Below are 22,287 nucleotides of genomic sequence, written 5' to 3'. Positions count from 1 at the left end.
CCATCCTGCGTGTTCGACCAGTGGACTCCACACAATTGTAATGTTGATAAAATGCCGAGAAAAAACGTTTTAGAATAGTCATAGTTTAATGACACAGTGACTTGTCTATTGACATTTATGTTGACCTGATGAAAGCGTTGCTTAAGAATAACATCTTTTGTTTACACTTCATCATTCTTCAGAAGATATCTAAATGAGATAATTTAAGTAAATGTCACTTCACAATTTGTTCAATATTTTACAGACAAAAATGATGAACGTAAATGAAAACTGACAATGAACATAATGTTTAGTTTTAATTCTTTGAATGCCAAATATTGTCGTCTATGGAATTTCATTTCATTTAGCGTTGTGTATGGCGACGACATGCAAAACATTAAAGCAGCGCAAGGGAAGAAATATTTTAAGAAAAGTTACAGAGCTTCATCACTGCATTGTACAAAATGTTTGTTATTAAGTACGTGTAGTTCAGATTCGAAACACCACATGGATGTCCACCGTCAACATTAAATATTTTCTTCAGTTATACGTACGAGTCCACATTCATAAACTAAGAACATTTAATCTTTGTTTCTCCATATTATTTGTGATCATTTGCCGTACAAAAAAATAACTTTCAAGTCTATATTCAAGCATAGAACAAACATTAGTTTCTAAAACGTAAACTTTATGGCAACAAATATTTAAACCTCACACAGCACAATAGAGATCATCGTAAACATTTTGAACTTTAATCAAATAAAAAGAACTCTGTCAAATACATTTACCTGAATTTGCATGCTTACAAAGAACTCCAACAAATATTTCACAGAAGCGTGATTTGTATTTCTACTAACTATTTTTCAAGTACGTATTAAATGATGGCCAGGTAGATTCAAACGGCAGGTCACGTGTTCTTTGAGTTAATTTTAAAATATGCCACAAAATGCACAAGCACGTACGTCTTTTGATTGGTCAGTTTCTAGGTGTTCTGTCAATTGTACAGGACGTATATATAAAAAGGGTCTTTGGAAATTAATCTATTGCTATAATTTCAATGCCCTATGAATTTGCTATGCCTGTGTATGCCTGCATGATTGTCAGCTACATGCATATATTACAAATACTTGTCACATTTGCTCACGGGAATTTTAAACTTAGTTCACAAATGGTTGTAATTAATGTAAACCTTCATTGCCGATAGAATTACAACAATACAGCTATATGTGAACTAGGCTTAACATAACTCAGTTCTAACATTAAAATCGACTAAATAAAGCACCTGTGGGCGAACAAAGTTATCAGACATTGAATTGTTCTATTTTCAAACACATAAGTTCTCAGACTAAGGTAAATCGTAAAAACGACAAGTTAAATGCTTCTCATTTATTGTTGCGTTCATTAGGCAACGGTTTGATTTTTATTCTTACCATTTCAATAGTACATCTTGTATAGTTTGTACAAGGAAATTACAAAAAGTTAAGTATATTTACTGAGCAATTGTTAAATGGGTCACTTCAGTTTATTGAGTTCAAGGCTAAATCCACGGTAAACATCATCTCTCTCAATTGTTATTTTAAGCAAGGCAGACGGAACATTAATAATTGGGGTACTATTTATATATTTATGTTGTACTTTAATAGTTTCTATTGAAATATATTGTGTTTACGGATTATAACATATGAATATATGAATATAGCCCTCACCAAATTATCAATGTTCTTCCGCCACTGATTTTAAATGTTGAAATCTAGTAGAATTAAATTCCAATTGTTCTTGTTGAATTGTTACATAAAAGGAGAAATTTGAAAATCTTTACCAAATACTTAAATTATCGTCACTAGTTATACACTAATTTTGTATTTATCTGATAAGTCATAATAAATTTGCGTTCTTTAATGAATGTTTAATGATAAAATTGTGATTCAAGTTCTTTTATGTTGAATGATTGATGTGAATGATGTACTTTCATGAATGTTTAATAATAAATATGGTATAACGTTATTGAACAACTCTCACTGTGATGACTGGTTAACACTGTCTGTAGATACGCCCAAAATTATAATCGTAATTAATGAATTAAAAAACTTTAAAGAATCTCTTCAAAATTTCCCCAAATCATTTGGCCACAACACTATTACTTCCTTCTCAACATCCTAGGTTTGATGTCTAAATTCTCTAAATTTTAACCAAATATCCACAGAGTTTATTTCCATTATTACAGTTCACATTTAAATCCTGATTTATTTTCAGTGTCCACTGATCACTGTACGTAAAAATACACGCGTGTTTTGTGCGTGGAGTTTCACGAAAACACGCAAATATGCATTCGCCATCGCAAAATAGGTACGCGATGCGTACAAATGTGAGAAAGAAGTGGATACGTGAAGAAGACACGGATAATTAATTTCATTGATGCTCATCTTCTTTTTCTGACATGACACTTATTGACACATGTAATTTATCAATATGACACAGCATAAAATGTACTAACAATTTGTTAGCATGACACAGCAATTGATCGCAAACCTTTATGGTAAGCTTGTGCTTTGAATGTATGTCATATGTCTATGGATGATAAATACTCAAACATACTCTACACTGCTCAATGAATAATCAGTAATAGCATTCTTTTTCACATGACTTTGTTCGTTGCTAAGATTATTTGACTGTAGATAACCTTTGCTTGTTTCTGTAGTGACAATATCATCAAGTAGTAATTTCTTCTCGCCAGGCTTAAAAAAAACTGACTTCTTTGTTTGCCTGCGCCAAGCAATAAAATATAAATATCAAAGCATCCTGAAACGAAAACTAAATAAATCAGATTTAATGAATAGATTTCAAGTGGTAAGTCCGGACCCCATTTTGAAGTTTACCTGTCATAGTGTCATTATTTTTTCTTATGTCTAGAGTTTTGTTATGATCGTCATAAAAAACCTAAATGTCGTTTTCGTGGTGGAATTCGCACTTCATATGTTTTATATTGATGCATCTGTTGATTTTCGTGGGATTTTCCCAATAACACATTAGATAATTTATCATTTCAAAATAATGACCTTTCTTGCCTTATCACCAACAATTAATTTCATTAGTCTTTTAAAATATCATTGGTACGGCAGGGCTAAAAAGTCAACAAGATGAATCAAAATTATGACATGTCACAGAATTTCAGTTTTGCATATCATTATAGGCAATAATTTTAATTTTATGTAACATGACTTTTTTTCCTCATTCATGGTCATCTATCTTTTTATCTTATTCTTATCACAGATGATGACATGAAAACGTTTTGCTAGGTATTTCTTTAGAGTTTAGACATTGCGCCTACTTAGAGTGAAAAGCTTACTTCTTCACGTGATAGTAGACGTGATTTTTTCTGGTCTATGATTGTTAAACTTGTTGTAAGATAGACTATTTAAAATATTTGTTTGTGTCAAAAGTTCACAAAATGACAAAACTTTAAATGATGAACTGTCAAGTCCAAACTCCATCAATTTTGAAGTTTCTCTGACTACTGAGATGTGACAAAATTATTCAAAATTAGAGACTTCCTTTAAAGAGTGGCCAAATTTGGCCCCGTTTATTTTGCCAATTTTACGCCCAAAACGTAGATGAGACAGCCCCAGGTTAGAGGACCAATTTAGCCCGATAGTGAGCTATTTTTCCCCTTTGGTGTGAAATTCAGCTCTAGACAGAATAGCCAATTTAGCCCCAATATTTCATCAAATCGGCCATAGTTAAAAAGCAGTACCGTGCCCAGAAAAGAAGTGAAACTACCTAAAGTTTGCAATTAACAAGTCTTGTACAATATACACATGCACATAAATGTTTAATATCTTCATTAAAACACCTTAAACAAATAAACTACAAAATATAGAATTGAAATAAAACATGCTCGAATATAGCATACATGCTGGCTGGTACATGCATCATTACTTGGAGACATTTGATAAAACGTACTTTATTATTATAGAATATAAGATTGTTAGTTGAATTTTCAAGCCTGCATTAGCTAGTTTTTGTAGAAACGACCGCATGTAGTGCTCTTGTCACTATGAATAATTTATGTATGTAAAAGTTTTATCGTGACTTGACATTCTTCATTTGCAGACTGTTTATGTTTTATAAGATATGCTAATTCTATATGTCAAGGAAATGCTAAATACAAATGAGAGGAAATAATTTCTGAGAGTTTAAATCAAATGGGGGAACTACAAATGTAAGCAATATTCGTCAAAATGAATTGTTTACTTGTCTTACATTTTGTTTAGATAGTTATACGTCACAAGTTCACTTTTCTTAATATATTTTGTTTAAACAGTAATACTTTTTTAAATTTTCTCTTCTTGTCACATTTATTTAAAGTTACACGCGCAAACGTTTTGAACTAAAAGCAGATGACCGCGACTACATACAAAAAGTATTCAGTATATTTGTTATTTTATATGAACATATACATTTAAAGCTATGTATATACAACAGAAATTTATGACTAAAAGATGTCTTTTACCGCTATAAACACTTTAAGCAATTCAAATATATTCACGCAAAGAAAAATGTCAACTTTACTTATAAACTGTTTTGGACTGTATTTTGAGTTTTATCTTCTACCAAAACAAAAAAGAGAAATTCACAAATAATAAAATTTGATTGAAAATTGGCGTTGCTTCTACTAATATCTTTTGTCATAAGTAGTTTTGTGTATATTGCTTTTATTTTTAATTTTACTTGTAGTAACTTGAAGTGTGTAATAATGAAAAAGCCGTAAGCACATAGGTTTTTAAAGACAGGTGTGTCTTACAAAATTTCAACAAATTTTGTAACAGATTTTACGATTCTCTATATTTTCGTCTGTATTTAAGTTTCCTTTTCGTATTTTGTTCAACATAAATGACAAGAATACATATTTTTTTAAGTTGCTTTATGTTTTTTAAACACTCAAGGATATGCATTTTTCTTAAAAAAGCCAACTTTAATAAAGCCAACTTTTATAACTTCAAGATGTTTGTTTTGCAAAAGTGATGCGGAAAAGTTTTTTATGTAGCTTTAAAATTTCATGTGACATCTATCTAAACCATACAACAATTATAATATGGAAAATATTATGTATAACTGTATGCAAATACCTAATTATGAATGAGCAAATTATAATATTACATTTACTTGATCTATATCATGTCTTTTAATTTTAAAGTTTTAACTATATATGGTTTCGAAACATACTATTTTATTAAACATCATATTTTTTAGACTTTAGGCTACTTGATTTGTTCCATATTAGTTTTAAAATCACGAAAAAATTTAATGTCAAAGTTTCTTATATATTGGGTGGTCTTCGATAGTTCGCATATTATTTATCTGTTGATAATAAAAATAGATGTGCTAGGTTACTCAATTTCCAAAGCTTATACAACATAACTATGTCGTAGATTGGGCTGTATTTCTGAAATTAACGTTTTTGTTATGCTATAATGTGTGCAAAGTTGGAATCGCATTAACATAATAGTAATTAAAAGCTACACTGTCAGATGTTGTTTAATATGGCTTTACAAATATTACACTTTATTAAAAACATATATAGTCCATGGGCCAAGTGATAAAAATGTGCCTAAAAATTTATGTTGTATACGCACCTAGGGGAACTATATGAGTTTTACATACTAGTAAGTCGAGATATTTTGAATACTTTTTTAATGTATGCTGCATGTCTGAAAGCTGCACAATAAGTCTCAAATCAACTCGATGTGTGGCAAATATTTTCAGCCTTTGGCGACCATTTTGGATTGTGTGAGTCGAGACCATTGTACTAAATATAACTGGAAGTCCATCTTCATCTTAAAGTTTGAAGCCAAAGTCAACAATACTGTTCTCAGTCTTTCTACGCTTCTGATAAACACGGCCCAAACAAATTATTTCAGTGTTTTTGAAGAAAACTAATTTACAAAAAATAGTTTCAGAAAGATGTAAATTTGTCCAGCTCATTTATAGCAATATTTTTACTCTAAGATGTCGTTGAAGCAACCGTTTCTGTGGAAAAAAATGAAAGACAACAAACTGTGATAAATGCAGAGGTTTTTGACATTTTGTAAAGCTGCATTGTTATGTTGACATTTCTTAAAAAAATGTTTAACCAATGATGAGACTGACATAAAAACACATCGAAGAGCACCTGAACGTGAACAAATCTTTGTTTTAACGTGCTATTTACAAAAAAACATCGTACTTTCATCTCACTCGGGCGAGAACGAATCCGAGCAAAAACCTTTGCCATTTGTAAGTTTATTGTGTAAGAAAATATTTGTTTGGCAGGAATATTAAACTTCCTGTATTAATATCACAAGAAAAGAAAAATACAATAATTTTCCTTTCTGTAGCTATGAGAAATTCCCCTTATAAGCATATTGCTTATTAATTTGTTCACTTTGTTTACAATTTCGCATTGTGAGGCTGAACTCGCGTGATTTGACTTCCACAGTGTCTGCAAGTCAAATCAGACAAATTTTGGCTTCATTTCGTGTGTTAACGAATTATTAGAAGGTACCCTTCCAACTATATTTAGTTCGTTGGTCGCGACTTAGCATCACTTCTAGATTCAATAAAGCGTAAATAAATCAGGTATACCAACTATTTACGCATGTTACTTAATAAAAAACTAAACATGTCAATATTCTATTTTTACATTGTCTTTTTTATTAATATTTAACAGCTTGTACTCAGCACGCCATACATTGTGTCCTTTATACAGTAATCTACTTCAGTGGCGAGTAAATGCACAGTAACTACTCAACATTATAACTGCAGTGCAGGGTGTTCGTTTTCCAAGTGTTCTATTTAGGTAAAGACAAAAAATTTTGCAAGGTACTCTTTTGCTATCACTTCATACACTTCACATTGCACTTACAATATAACCCTCTTCATCACTATCCTCAATCACCAGCCTCGTTTTTATTTGAATAATTTTGACATTTGCACTCTAGCGTATGTGACAATTTTTTTTACACATCGCCACGTATATAGGCTGACGTAGCTGATTGTTTTTCCTTTTAAAGAGAAATAGAAGTGAATACATGTATGTTACTATCTTATACGAATGATAAAATCGATATAATTAATTATAATCATTATGTGACTGTCATAATTTGTTATATATACCCCTATCTGAACATGCTTTTGTTTTCCACAAACACTGCACAGTTTTAAGAACCTCGTCAGGAACAGGTGCTAAATCACACCAGTCAATAAGTGAGTACTTTCATCAGAAGGCGTTGGTTAGTCCTGATTAGGCTCCAAACATTTTGACTAGACAGCTGCTTGGTAGTTCGCTTGCATTACATGCTTTTAAATAAAATCTTTTGTTAGAGGCAATAAAACATCAGAATGTCAAAATGAAACAATTTGTACCTGGCTATATTGACACATATGCAGTCTTCTTAACAATATAGTTGTCAAACAAACTTCTCTACTTTTTTGAAAATGTCGTCTGAAGGCTCGTATTCCATGCCTAGTTTTCCTAGTGCCTGCTGGAAAGTCTTTTCCTTAAACAATAACTTCGCACATTTCACTTTGCCTTTGCTAGAGAATGTACTAACTGAATCACATCGAGGATGAAATATCATATCCATCTTGAAAATTTTTCTTCTTCTAGGAGATAGAGAGATAGCTATTATTTTACTTTGTGGAGTATTATTGCCACTGATTTAGTTCAAATTGCCAGCAACACAACATTTTCCACTGCATGGCTGCTCGTCGCTATTAATGCTATACGCCATGTCAGAAGGTAGTACACGTTTCTACATTATCGCCAATGTCAAAAGTTTGAACAAAAATTGACAAAATCGCAACTTTAGGCGAGTGTAGAAACAGTTTGAAAAAGTCAATTTTAATACTGTTTTCAGAATTCCAATCTGGAAAGAGACATTTATAAAATAAGCTCATAAAAAAAACAAAGAAAACAATTCGTTGCATAACCACTTTAAAATATTTATCCATTAATGACACTCACAAAAAGAAAACACAATTGAAAAGTATCTATGTTTTAAAATGTTATTTACGAAAGGCATCGTAGTTTCTTTTCATTCGGCTAGTATGAACCAGGGGCGGATCTAGGGGTAGGCACCATAGGCAAGTGCCTATGGTGAAATTACCAAAATATACTTCGACTTAGATTCGATACGAATTTATCGAATTATGAAACTATGAATAGCACTTTATCGCAGTCGAATCATCTGACTTTTGTTTAGAAATGTTGTGCAATTAAATGACGTAATTTTGATATGAATCGTAGTCCAGATGCGTATGATTATCTATAAAGCTCCGTGTCGTTAGGCAAAGCAGCCATTTTGCCTAAGTCAAGAAGGCGATCTAGCCATTTGATTGGTTGTTAGCAATTTGCCTAAACAAGATGAATTTGCCTAACTTGACATCGTGTATAGGTATTCTGATTGGGCAATTTTTGCAACCGTATGCTTTCATTGGTCAATTTTTTGCCTAACTTGAGCAATTCCAACCAATCATTGCTGTTGATAAGCATAGTTGAGCTAGGCAAATTAGGCAATTGAAAATTAACATACACTCGTATTGTTTCTGAACAGCCTCTGTGCTCAGAGTACGGTTTTGTGATATTTTATAATGTCTTCATTGTGTTGTGGTAATTTATACGAGACTCAGTCTGCGTTGCCCAAAAACGATTTAAAATGCCTTAATGAGCTTTATTCTCGTTTATTGGTCGACGTTCGACCTATGTTTACTAACGAGCAGCTGTTAGATAGAATTTATGACCCCGACCATACTCTGTGTCGAAATTTTGGAGCTGAAATATATGTGCCAAAGCACGCTCATGACGGAAAGACTTGTACTGCAATAAGGTAAATATATTATAACTATATATATCGTATTGTAGTATTTATATATACGTGTAAAATGGTTAAATCTCAATTTCGCTAGGCTATATCTTTGTCTACAGTCAGCAATTCATTCATACAATGCAATCAATCTACCAAACAAAATATTAATTTCTTTTCTTGAATATTTTTTAAGATCTGAAGCTTCTGGCAATTGCCTCTACAGTTCAGCTTCCCTAGTTCTGGTAGGTAACAATGCATTGGTCCCTACTTTGCGATTTTAACATCGCTTGAGCTATTTATTCATGCTGCTTTTATGCTCAACACCCATGCATTTTGTCTGTTATAAGTGAGCACAGTGATTACTTTGCCCAAAGCTTAAACAATCTTTTGCCTTTGTCAGTGTCTAAAGAATGTTTAGACACTGGATATACAACAGATGAACTGGTAAAACAGGAGGCTATTTTAAATTGTAATGACCAGAAATGGTCATCTTTTCTTTGTATTTTGGGCCTATCTTCTGTTTTAGGTAGAAAAATTCATACTTTTTATCCTGATTCTGGTGAAAGTAGATATAAATTGTTATTTAATCGTATTGTTCAGCCCTGGTTATTAAGCCAAAGAGGTTTGGATGCTATTAATATTTTGTTTTGTCATGAAGGATCTGTACAACCAGGTGAGACTTTTCAGTCTAATCATTTTGTGCCTCTCATTTTCCATGCCCACAGGTTGAAGCGAAAATTGTCTAATTCCTGTACACAGTCTAATTCTAGCAGCTCAACAACAGAGAAACGAAAATTTGTCAAAATTTTTCCAAATATTGCACCAAAACAGTTGACATTTCAAATTTTTACTTCAACTAATAGGCCTGCTGCCCAACCAACTTTTAAAAGGATGCCCAATGAGAGTTTTTCTTCTGCTGCAGCTCTTGCTCAGACATTAAATAAAGCCAATAGTCTTTTGCTTCACACATCATCCCAGGAACTATTGCCTGGTATTCCAACTTCTGGTGATATGCAACCTGCTGTTTTAACCCATAATTTTGATGTTTCCTTGTATAGGGAGAAAGTTAAGGGTATGGATAATTCTGAAATATGTCATTTGATAAAAAATGTATATAAACCAGATAAAAAGTATCATTTTCCTAAATCTAATGGCAGATCATTTAGGCATGATTGGCTAGACCAGCATGAATGGCTTTGCTATTCACCTTCACAAAATGGTGCGTATTGTCTATCGTGTGTGTTGTTTGGCAATAGATTCCCAGGCAAGGCCAGTAAAGTAAAAAAGTTGTTTACTGAACCTCTTCAAGATTGGAAGAATGCTAAATGCTCTTTCACTCAACATGCTGGAAAAAGTAAAGGAGGGAAGTCGGTTTGCATGCATCCACATCACCAATTTTGATGCTTTGCATTCCCAAATATCAGGTACTCTGCAGCCTATCGAGATGATCATGGATGCTGGTATCAAGAAAGAAATAGAACAGAATAGGAAATACTATCTCCAATTATTGATTCTGTCATTTTTGTGGACGTCTAGGTTTACCTCTTCGTGGGCATCGTGATGATTCCAAGTATCACCCTACTGTTGGTTGTTATTCATCTGGAGGTTGGTAATTTCATTGAAACACTCAATTATGGAGTTAGGAGAGGGGATAAAGTTTTAGAAAATCATTTAAAGATTTGTGGTAAGAATAGAAGTTATATTTCTAAAACAAGTCAAAATAAAATCATTAAATGTTGTGGCCAGGTAATCAGTAATCAGATTATTTCTGATATCAAAAAAGTAAGTTTTTTTCTGTTATTGCTGATGAAGCATCTGATTCTTCACATAAAGAACAAATGTCTCTTGTTTTGCGCTTTGTTGATACCGATATGAATATCAGGGAAGAATTCATTTCATTTCTTTTTGTAAGTGGGGACTAAGTGGTGCTCAACTTGACAAGCTACTTTTAGAGGCTCTAAAGGAACTGACTTTATCAATAGATGATTGTAGGGGGCAAGGTTATGATGGGGCTGGTTCAGTTGCTGGTTGCACTAATGGTCTAGCAGCTCAAATTTTAAAGCTTAACCCAAAGGCTCTTTATACACACTGCTATAGTCATAGGTTAAACTTATCCATTTGCGATTCTTTGAGTATACGTGTTGTCAATGATATGTTGAAACATGTTAAAATGCCACTAATTTTATTAAAATTTCCCAAACTCGCAATATTCCCTTTGAAAACATATACGTAATTCAGAAACAAACTCGAAAAGACTAGATTAACAGACGTTTGCAAAACTAGATGGGTAGAACGTATCGAAGGTTTAGATACATTCCAAGAGCTTTTGTACCTGTATACACCACCCTTAACGATATGTCTGAAAATCTAGATGGTGAGTTCAAACCGTCGCTTCAGTCTGATGCCTCATCTTTGTTTCAACTTATTGACAGGTTTGATTTCGTCGTTGCTTTAGTTATCACGAGAAATATTCTTGATTCAACTCTTCCAGTAACACAGTTATTACAGGGTAAGAGTATCGATATAATGGATGGTATTCATTTAATTTCAACTTTGAAAACTGAGGTGGTGAACATGAGGAATTCCTCTGATTTTATCATGACACCTGGTATGACGAAGCGCTTGAACTGGCAGCAAAAGTTGGCATTGAAGAATGGAAACCAAGAACAGTGCGCAAACAAACGACCAGGGAAAATATTCCCCACAACCATTTCTGAGTATTATAAACGTGCAATTACTCTTCCTCTACTAGATCATTTGCAATCTTCTTTAGAATCACGATTCGACCTTGAGAGTGTGAATGTCTATAAAGGCCTTAGCATTGTACCGACGAAAATGATGTCCATGACAAGAGATGGGGTGGATTGGAAAGAGCCATTCAAAACTGTGGCTAACTTTTATTATGATGATTTGCCAAATCCTTTGGCCTTAGATGCTGAACTTAGGTTTGGTACACTTATTGGGAGACCCACTGCGGCCTCCTTCCTGATAACATTGCCCAGACTTTAAAATCTGTTCATTTCGCCGGATTTGAAAACATTAAAATTTTACTACGTATTTTAGGAACGCTCCCCATTACCTCTTGTGAATGTGAACGATCTATTTCTTCCCTTAGGACACTTAAAAACTATCAGCGAAGTACCATGGTTGGGGAACGCTTAAATGGTTTGGCCTTGATGCAAATTCATCAGGAAATTGTACCAGATATTGGTGAGGTTATTAATACTTTTGCTGTTGGAAATACAAGGCTAAAATTTGCATGAATTTATTCATATCCTAGTTTTTTATTTTGTTGAAATGTCCATATGTTAACCATTTATTGTGCGTTGTACACAATAGTAACGTCAATAGAATTTGCATCAAACTAATAGCTCGCCCGATAAAGGTTTTTTTCCCTATATACATTCCAATCTTAAAACTGCTGAGTACGTGTATGGTACTCGGCCGTTGTCCACATAAATTTACTTTCACAAAATTGTTAAGCATAAATAGAATAATTTTTCCTTACACCAAATTTTAGTCTTCACAAAGACTCTTTATACAAAGCTCTATTTTGACTATTACATTACATTTACATTCTGCTCATTTGTTGGCAAATGAGAGTGCACATTTTAGGTGGGGGGTAAAGGGTTGGAATTGACTGGGATGGTGTAAGAAACTGAGCAATCTTACATCCATGAAATGTCCCACATAGTCACCCATTTCTAACCAAACTCCTTTTGCTATTTGCTAAAGGTGTGAAAGGCGAGTTTCTGGCGCCTTCAAAAACCAGAGTGCTCATTTTTAGGTGGGGGGTAAAGGGTTGGAATTGACTGGGATGGTGTGAAAAATTGAGCAATATCACATCCATGAAATATCCCATATAGTCACCCATTTCTAACCAAACTCCTTTTCAAAGGTGTGTAGGCGAACTTCTGGCGCCATAACCAGTCTGCTTAATTCGGCTCTCACAGGGCTGTCCATGCCGGATCACGATTTTTTGTTTTGCGTTAAAGTGTTCCTAGGCATGCTGATGAGCCCTGATATGGGGCGAAACAGTCTTGTGTGCATCAATATTCTGAATAGTGAAAATCAACGACCTTGTGATATGTAAGTATAAATATACAATGTTTTTATGTATTTATACGATTGAGATCTACAAGATTCTGCATAGCTGAATGATTAGACTGTTTGATTTAAACAATTTATCGAAAGCATAAATAGTGTAGTATGTTTTGCAAAGTATGACGTCATAGGTTTAGCACTGAATGACGTCATAATGTTTTGCCTATGGTATCCAAAATCCTAGATCCGCCCCTGGTATGAACCAAGCACAAGAATGTTGGCATTTGTACGTTTTCTGTACAAAAAAATTACTTGGTTGGCAGGAAACTTCAATCTCTTGTGTTAATAACTCAGTACAAGGCTGTGCAACAGAAAAAATCCAGTAATATTCTACCCTTTAGCGTAGCAGAATACATTCTTTGTTTGGGTTACAATCAGTCAATCACGCGTCGCGAATTTTTGCAAAGCTAAAGCTGAGCACGCGTGTCTGTTAGTCATATGACGCAGAATTTTGGCTTCATTTCGTGTGTTCCCGATATATCAGAAAGTAGCCTTCTACTTATATTAGGGAGTTTTAGCAGAGCCTACGAGTACGACTACGAGTACGATTTACGTCATTTTGGCGCGAAAACATTGTTGCGACAACAAAAACACGTAGCCGTCATCAATCTGAGTACGATGTTTTGTAAAAAATTCGTAGTCGCGACTACGATGTCTTTTTAAGCAAAGAAAGTAGGTATATTTCTTCATTCTGTAAGAAATTAGTTTACAGTACTATTTTCGAGCATCCAGGCTTTAATTTAGAACCCTTTTTGAGCGCAGATGTACATTAAAAAGGAAAATATGACCTGCAAAACTTTCATGTATTTCGTACGCAAAGTGAAAGGTAAACAAACAATAAAATAGTACAAAATATATCGTACATAAAACTTAAAATAGTGAAGATTTTTCAGTCTAAATAGTCCTATATTCTTGCAAAACCAGTATTACCGAGTCATTGATATCATTATTGACAAATAGAGCCGTAGCTGCTTCGCAAACGTCGGTGTTTTTCACAATAAAAAGGCTTGTTCTGTTGTTATAGCTAAAACTAAATTTTGACGAAGCGACAACGACAACAAACTTCCTCGTGCCATTCTCTTACACAGTCAAATTTCGTACTCGTTCTCGTAGTCGTACTTTTGCTAAAACTCCCTATTTAGTTTAGTAACTAGAACGTGAAAATGGCGTGGCATGGCGTGCTTCAATTTCTGGTCAAGTTTAATTAGGACAGCGTTTTTGTGAATTTGAGGATGTGAAATTGGGTGATTTGACGTCGTGCTCAAGACGTAAGCATTTAGAGGCTATTTTTTCTATTAAAAAGGTAAGTGAGTGTTTCATTTTAATGCATATTAAACCTTTGCAAACTTTTTTTGCATTGTTGACGACCAATTGTCACAAAAGCCAAAGAACATGCAAAAAAGTGACAAAAACATAGAGCGGAGTTTTCCTTGAACGGTGCACTTTTTTTTTAATAAAATTTCGGCCTTGTTCGCAGCGAATCTTAAAAAAACATAAGTTTTTCTATAGTTCTTTAAAGATTTTTACATATCGTACACTTATCAATACAAACTATTAACAAAAACTTTATGTATTGTTACAGCTATATACTTATCAAGTTGCCGAAGAGATGGCAGAACCACAAGAGGAATCCCAGATAAAGATGATCAAAAAAGTATAAATAAATAAACATATTACTTGAGCTTATGGGCTTGAATAATTACGATTTCAATATTATTCGGACACTTACACACATGGCTGTTGATGTCTATATTGACAGCAAAGAGCTGACACCAACAGCCAGATCTTGGCCGTCAAGATCACTGTGGGAAAACAATTTGATCATACAGTTATACTTCCGAAAGTGGAAAAGGATTGATTGTCTGGTTTTCAACCTCAAGCTATCCACTTGCACTGCCGTGATCCTAATCCCTACGATGAAATGCTTGGCATTGAAGGCGACCTCAAACGAGAGAATTTGAATGGCGAACTTCTAACTTACTGTTGTTTTGCGGCTCAGGTGGATGGGTCTGATCATACGAAAAATTTTGTATTCCTTCGTTGTAATCGTAAACGCACCCTCTTTCCATCTAAACACGTTTAGTATGTGTTAAACAGGTCAAGAAACGCAGTGCCGAAGTTTTTTTAGATGCTGTAGTTTCTTTATTAAAACATTTTGGACTAGGTACATGGTGCAAATATTAAGGCAAAATATTAAGGTCTGACTACAGACGGCGAGTCCGCAAATATTGGTCAGAAATCAGGTGTTTTGGGCTCGAATAGAAGAGAATGTTGGCTAAGAAACATTTAACTTCTGGTGTGTGTGTCACAGATCTGACTTGGCCGTGGAAGACTTTATTGAATCTGTTCCAGAATTAATAATTTGGAAATCCAACTTATTTCTGTAGAAACTTTCAACCGTTCGTCTGGTTTGCGATCCAAAAAACTTGAGACATTTATTTTAAACATAAAACTAATTGCTGCACACTACGATTTTCGATTCGCGCAACATTTAATACAGCAATCCAATGCGGTCCTTAACAATCTTGATGGTTGTCGTCTACATTGGAAGAAAATCTTAGATTCACCAGCAGCAGCTTGCGATAAGATAGAGAAGGGCAAGGCAAAAAGATTTCTCAAGACATGGCATCCTTCAACACTTCAGCCATGGCTAAAAGCTCTGATGACTGACATCTGCTCAATCTTTAGGCATATCGAAAAGAATGTATGAAAAAGCACATCATTCTTCTTAACGTTTTGAGGACGATGAAGCTGATTATTCTGTTCCAACATTCAGATGAGGATGATGATGAAGAAGATGATCAAAGTCATTGATTTCCTCAAAGAATAACAGTTCATTCGCTAGTGACGAGATTCCAATGAACAACAGAGCTAACTGGACTTGAACTTGTAGAGTGTTCAGAAAACTAGCTAAATGTAAGTAATTCACTTAACGTTGAAGATGGAAAATTGGACAAAGAATATTTGGAAATTACACTAACTAATAACTTCATTTTCCCAGGATAGACACTTATTCGTATCTAAATAAACTTTTCCTCTTTTTTGTGTATTAGTCTTGAGTCAATGACGAACGAAATGAAGTTATGAAATATATCATCAACATAACAAAAGCCAACATTGCAGTTGAGTTTGTTAATGCATCTCTTTTACTACTAGCGTCATGTAATATAACTGACAGAAAAGTTTCCAAATACAGTGTTTGAAAATTTTGATTCAATGAAACCTGCAAATGAAATATCTCTCCAAGATTATGGTGTTCGGTTCTATTTTATACTAAAGTAGGGACCAAGCAACCAGTTACAGAATTCTTAACAGCTTTTTCAGCGATCTCGCCTCACCTCATTACGATCAACGGCCTGCTGTTCAGAAATTCATGCTCACTAAAGACTAAAGAATGAATTTTCCAACTGTCAGCACGTACAAGTAAAAGGATTTTATTTTAAGACTTTTTCGAAGCAGCCCTTACAACAATAAAACATTTATTAAAGAATATTGTAAATTTGTTAGCTCTATAGCTTTTTCAGTCAAGGTTGTTTGTTTTGTTTGTATTCTATGGAATAAGACAACAATGGGAATAATTAATATTTTAAATAATTTTAGTATGAATATTTCTATACATCTTATATAACATGTATTATATAGAAATACATATATTGTCCTAGCCCGTCATTACATCTTGCCAATCCGCTTACCCTCCCCCACTGACAAAATTCATAAAAAAGTCCCTGGACAAAATTCTTCATAATACGAGAACATGAGATTGGAGAAGAATGTACGAGGGGAGTAAAGATAAATGATCCTAATGCTTAGCTGAAAGAAAAGTAAACTACAGCAAATAATCGGGGTTATAACAGTGATAATGATGAAGATGATAACGATTGGTTGGTAAGGCATAAAAATTGCTAGTCTAGTCATAAGAATCGACTTAACATCATCATCGTCATTGGATACTGGAGACCGTGAAAACCAGTTCAAAGTAAACAATGAAACTTCAACTCTTCAACATTACAACAACGGTATCATAGAGTGGCTTTTAGTTTCCATACACAGGGCAAGATTATTGAGTTTTATATCCAATTTTAATCACGTCAGTTAAAGTTCGCTGACGCAGCAATATGCTACAATTTGTTAACTATCTCTTTAATTTGCCAAGATTGACAGAAATGAAATTTGAATAAGAGTTCAAGATGGCATTACAATCTTTTGGTAACAGACCTGCCAATTTTACAACAATTCGGAGAGTCTGCATAGAGCACAGTACAGTAATAAACTGAGATAGATTGCGAAAAAGAAACAAGCGAAATTATTTTAATTCGATAGTAGTGGTAATCTACATACAAGTCTATTGTGCTTCATATTTTACTTACATTTGCATTAATCTTTTTAATTAGGTACAGTAGCTATTAAAATTATGTTTTACGTGTGTTACAAGCAAAGAAGTTACTTATAATTAAGTCTGAAATGTTTTTACAAAGAAAAAAAGTTTTACTTAAATACAACTTTTATTTTCATCAAATATTTTTGATTGCCATTCATCAAATCGATTGGGCGGTGTACCGAATATATGAATCAAAAGAAGTCAAAAACTTATTTGTATAAATAACTTAATTTCTTCATGCTTAACCTACTTATAAAAATGTAAATATTTTAAAGGAATAGCTGAAGACATTCTATGATCTCTTCGTAAATTTCTGTGCTTATAATTGCTAAATTGGACATTGTATATACAAGAACATACAGTTCATGTCTATATCATTCATTGCCAAACCACAATTGTGTGGTGGCGTATTTTGACGATGTGCAATTGTGTTTAGGATTTTCACAATGGTACAAACCAAAATTGTCCTCACCAGATCCATTATCACATGGAATTCCGTTCTAAAACCGACCACAGAATGTTTTGTTGAATCAATATGAAGAATCCAGCTTTCCTGTTGAAAAATGTTGATGTTGCAACGGCTGCACGAAGCTCCACGAATTTCAACATATTCCGCGAGAACACAGTTCCCATCATGCTTTGACTTTTTTTCATCCAGTAATTCAATGTTTTTATGCGTTGCCTCAAGACGATCCCCAACATTCCAATTAGTGCTTGTGTAATTGCAAGTTATGCGCCATCTGTCATTTTTGTCTTCTTTTATGCCAATCATTGTCTCCAAAGAAAGTCTGTAGTCTTTCCAAGATGGGCTTGTTACCTTTCTGGGGAAATTTTTGTAGTAAGGTTTATTGTCGTAATTTTTTGAATTTTCTAAACTAAATGATTAGACAAGTGTCCATGCGCGATGCCATCAAAATGACAGTAAACTGAAATTAGTTGCTCGTCATTAGTAAATATTTTATAATGTCCGTTTTGTTGACCACGATAACTTCTGCACGATCTTGCCATCGTTTGACAATGATCTCCAACATATCCGTCATCACAGTTACATGAAGCTCGTCTTTTACTTGATGGCTTACTGAGTTCACATTTTCCTCTATTATTACAATGACTGGACGTTCGACAACAATCAATTATTGTTTGGCAGGTTTCTCTGCAGCAACTTTGATTTTTCTTGAGAAAGAAACCTAATGTGAATAATTCAGTGACAAAAAGCAATAAACAAGTAATGAATTTAATTTTGATGCCATAAAAAATGAGCAGATAAAAATACGTCAATCCTGAAAAGGATTGTAATGCGACATGCATACAAAACAAAAAGTAAACGCAAGGGAAATGCTATAACTAACTTAATAAGTAAACGAATAAGACAAAATAAAACTCTTTCGCTCTTTGACCTTGTGAAGTTCTACTCCACAAGTTGTTTCTGATTGCTCTGAAGATGACTATAATAACTTTTAATATACACGACAACTTTTTTGAAAATAAACATGTTTCGACATCTCATGATGCCATCTTCAGTATGAATGAAATAATAGGTGATACAGGGTTTATATAAAAGTAATATGATACATAAATTACAACAATAAAAAGGAAATAAGATAATATAATGAGGAGCGTCCGAGCGTATTATAAACTAAATATTGTATTGAATTTAAAACTTGAACATTGAGGTCAGGGTTAGTTTTGTTAATATGGAGTGCTTCTTTGATTTTAAAGTGTGAATGAGGTGTCAGCAGTGTCGATGATTTTGAAACAAGAGGGTGAATAGTTGGTTTTGCATGAGTGTGATTTAGAAGGTGTCGGTAGATGTGAGAGTTTTGTCTGTTGTGGTATGTTCCCTGATTCTGGTGGATAAATGGCGTTTCGCCAATGTATCGGGAATTACATCCCGCGCAATTGAATTCATATACCACCATAGATTTAATTGAATCAGGGATCGGGTCTTTAAATGAAAAAGGTTTTGATTTTGAATGATGTGAAAATCAGTCGAATGTCAATATCTGTACAGAAGCGTTTCATAATGTTTGTAAGTCTGCGTTGTGTGTCGTGAGTAATGTCCGATGGTGGTTTGAAGTATAGAGTTGTTATTTTGGAATTTTCATTTTGTTGGTTGTGATCGTCGTGTCAGGAGTTTTGGTGTTTAGGTTGAGGTTGTTGCTATGTTTGTTGTCGAGATATCGTTTTGGTTCTGTTAATAAAGAAGTGCAAAAGATTTCGTAAGTGGATAAACCTCCTGACTCTTCCCACTACGAATAACAACCAACACAAAAATCTTCAACTAACAAAATAAAACAAATAAATTCAAACAAACTCTATACACGCACATCAGACATTACAGACTTACAAACTTATGAAACGCTTCTGTACAGATATTGACATTCGACTGATTTTCACATCATTCAAAATCAAAACCTTTTTCATTTAAAGACCTGATCCCTGATTCAATTAAATCTATGGTGGTATATGAATTCAATTGAAATTTGACTTCATGCCATTTATCCACCAGAATCAGGAACATACCACAACAGACAAAACTCTCATCTACTGACACCTTCTTAAATCACACTCATGCAAAACCAACTATTCACCCTCTTGTTTCAAAATCATCGACACTCATTCACCTTAAAAATCAAAGAAGCACTCCATATTAACAAAAACTAACCCTGACCTCAATGTTCAAGTTTTAAATTCAATACAATATTTAGTTTATAATACGCTCCTCCTCATTATATTATCTTATTTCCTTTGTTGTTGTATTTATGTATCATATTACTTTATATAAACCCTGTATCACCTATTATTTCATTCATACTGAAGATGGCATCATGAGATGTCGAAACATGTTTATTTTCAAAAAAGTTGTCGTGTATATTAAATGTGTATTGGCAATAGTGCTTTTACGAAATTATATAATAACTTTAGTCGAAACATGCCTTAAAAGAAATTGCTGTTGTCATGATGATTCTGCTATAGAAATGGTTAATGTTATGTTTGTTAACCAATTAAGGATCTGAATAAAGTAGGATTAAAAGAGTGATAGGATGAATCTACTACAATAAATTTTGGTTAACTCTACCCTGCTATAATGCCACAGTGCTAAAGTTCAAATAAAAAATTCACCATCTGCAAGATTTCGTTTGTTTATCAAGAAGAAGGAGGGATAAGATTTTATTTTGTAATTGCTGATTTTATAATAGCATTTCAGTGTTTAATTTATAGCTTATTGACTTAAAGCAGAAACAGCGCGTACGATAAGATATAAAGAACTATATTGCTTTTATGTGCAACCAATAAATTTAGTAATTTATCCACAATGTAAGTTTCATATGTTTTTCAGTATGAAGACGTTGTATAAGCAAATCATGCGAAGTGAATAAGTATTTTACTACACTGAGAAATTTAAGACTTTTAATAAAATATAATGAAGATTTTCCATTTTCGTCGAATCTTCAACTATTATAAACTCACCTTGATATCAGATATATGCATTGTGAAATGATTACATTCACTGATTCCATCTTCTTTTAATGATCCTTCAGTTATTGTAGTGGAAAGTAGTTGACAAACTGTACCACAAATTTGAAATGATAAACACGAGCAGTTTTCCATGCAGTTATGCAGACAATGGTGAATATTGGAACTACTGATGTTTCTTATAATGTAATTAGAATGCATTCTTGCTAGATGACCTTTGATTTCCACGATGTTGTTGCTGGAGCAAATGGGAAGTAAATATAAAAGTTGGATCACCGCAATCCAACAAAGCATAATTACGTAAACTTTTGCCCAAAGATAAACATGTATAAGTTTTATATCGATAAAATAAGTAAGATTATAGTTGCATAATTAATTTTTCGCTATTTGATTTACATGTTTTCAAGCAACATAATAATAATATCATGGATATTTTTTGATTTGTTGCATGGACGTAACAACAAAGTTACAAAAATTAAAATATTAAAGTTAGGGAATTTGTTATATGTACAGCAAATCTTCCATTCTTACACACCTGTCAAAGTTAAGTTAACTTTATGATGTATTTTTTACTTTGCATAGTTGTCGAATCTTCCATACAGTTGGCGACTCTGATGTTTAGTGAAGTTTAATGAGATAATAAAACTCCTTTTTTAGCAAAGCAATGTTCGTCCAAATGAATTGTTTACTTGTTTCTCATTTTGTTTAGATAGTTATACGTTCACAAGCTCAATTTTTATAATATATTTTGTTTAAACAGTAAAAGACATCAAGAACATCTAGCAATAAAGCAATAATACATTTTATAACATCTGCACGTTGTCTCTTCCACCTGCAGTTAAGTGTTGTGTTAATGTTTTATTGAACAAGTCCTATCAATATAATTTTCTTGAGTCAATTTTTATTAATTTTTTTTTTATATTTTTTCAGAAAGTTAAATATAATTTTTTCTGAAAGTTAGCAAATATTCCAAATATCGCTTAACAAATATATCTTATTAGCATTTAACTTTAGCTGCACTTAGTGACGTGATCATTGACAGAATGTTTTCGTGAACGAAATTGCAGCATCTGTTGAAGCAGAAAACTATTTACAAGATATAAAGATAAAAATGATGAAAAATAACTCTAGTCTGATATACATGTAATGGTAAAACGAAAAATTGACTAAATAAATTGTAACTTAAAAGAAATAGTCAACTGCTTCTGCTTTTTTTTTTGCAAAAAAAAAAACAAAAAATTTTCCATGAATGGAATCATTATATCCTTAAACATTCACACAGTATAAAGGTACTAGCCTATTAAAATATACGGCTTTGACAATTTTACGTGGGTACAATTGATGTATTGTATTAACGTATAGTTACTTCTCTTGTCTCTTCGTTCGCAAATTGATGTCTGCCTAATCTGTTTCAGAGGGTTTTATTTAAACATATGCTTTTGTAAATAATGCTTCACTTACCTGCAAGTATTTAATTATTTATAGTTCACATTTAGTGCTTTGCTC

At 33.2% G+C, this 22,287-nt stretch overlaps 1 protein-coding gene across 1 annotated transcript; it reads left to right on the top strand.

Moving 5' to 3' along the window:
- Positions 1 to 8,607: 8,607 nt before the first annotated feature.
- LOC124457145 lies at positions 8,608 to 12,915 on the top strand. The gene is made up of 3 exons (XM_047007433.1): positions 8,608 to 8,843; positions 11,938 to 12,032; positions 12,818 to 12,915. Exons 1-3 carry the CDS (start codon positions 8,608 to 8,610, stop codon positions 12,913 to 12,915), a joined length of 429 nt encoding a protein of 142 aa, XP_046863389.1.
- Positions 12,916 to 22,287: the final 9,372 nt, after the last annotated feature.

Source organism: Xenia sp. Carnegie-2017, unplaced genomic scaffold, assembly GCF_021976095.1.
Source record: "Xenia sp. Carnegie-2017 unplaced genomic scaffold, XeniaSp_v1 HiC_scaffold_6, whole genome shotgun sequence".
NCBI classification, from domain to species: domain Eukaryota; kingdom Metazoa; phylum Cnidaria; class Anthozoa; order Malacalcyonacea; family Xeniidae; genus Xenia; species Xenia sp. Carnegie-2017.
Note: the sequence above shows the minus strand (reverse complement) of the source record. Positions and strands in the feature narration are given on the sequence as shown.

What these genes read in the sequence shown, in the direction of transcription:
- LOC124457145 (XM_047007433.1), top strand. Translation starts at nt 8,608, where the DNA reads ATGTCTTCATTGTGTTGTGGTAATTTATACGAGACTCAGTCTGCGTTG. An exon ending in AAGACTTGTACTGCAATAAG is followed by an intron (nt 8,844 to 11,937) that starts GTAAATATATTA and finishes TTCTTCCCTTAG; the next exon opens with GACACTTAAAAACTATCAGC. An exon ending in GGAAATTGTACCAGATATTG is followed by an intron (nt 12,033 to 12,817) that starts GTGAGGTTATTA and finishes TTTGCGTTAAAG; the next exon opens with TGTTCCTAGGCATGCTGATG.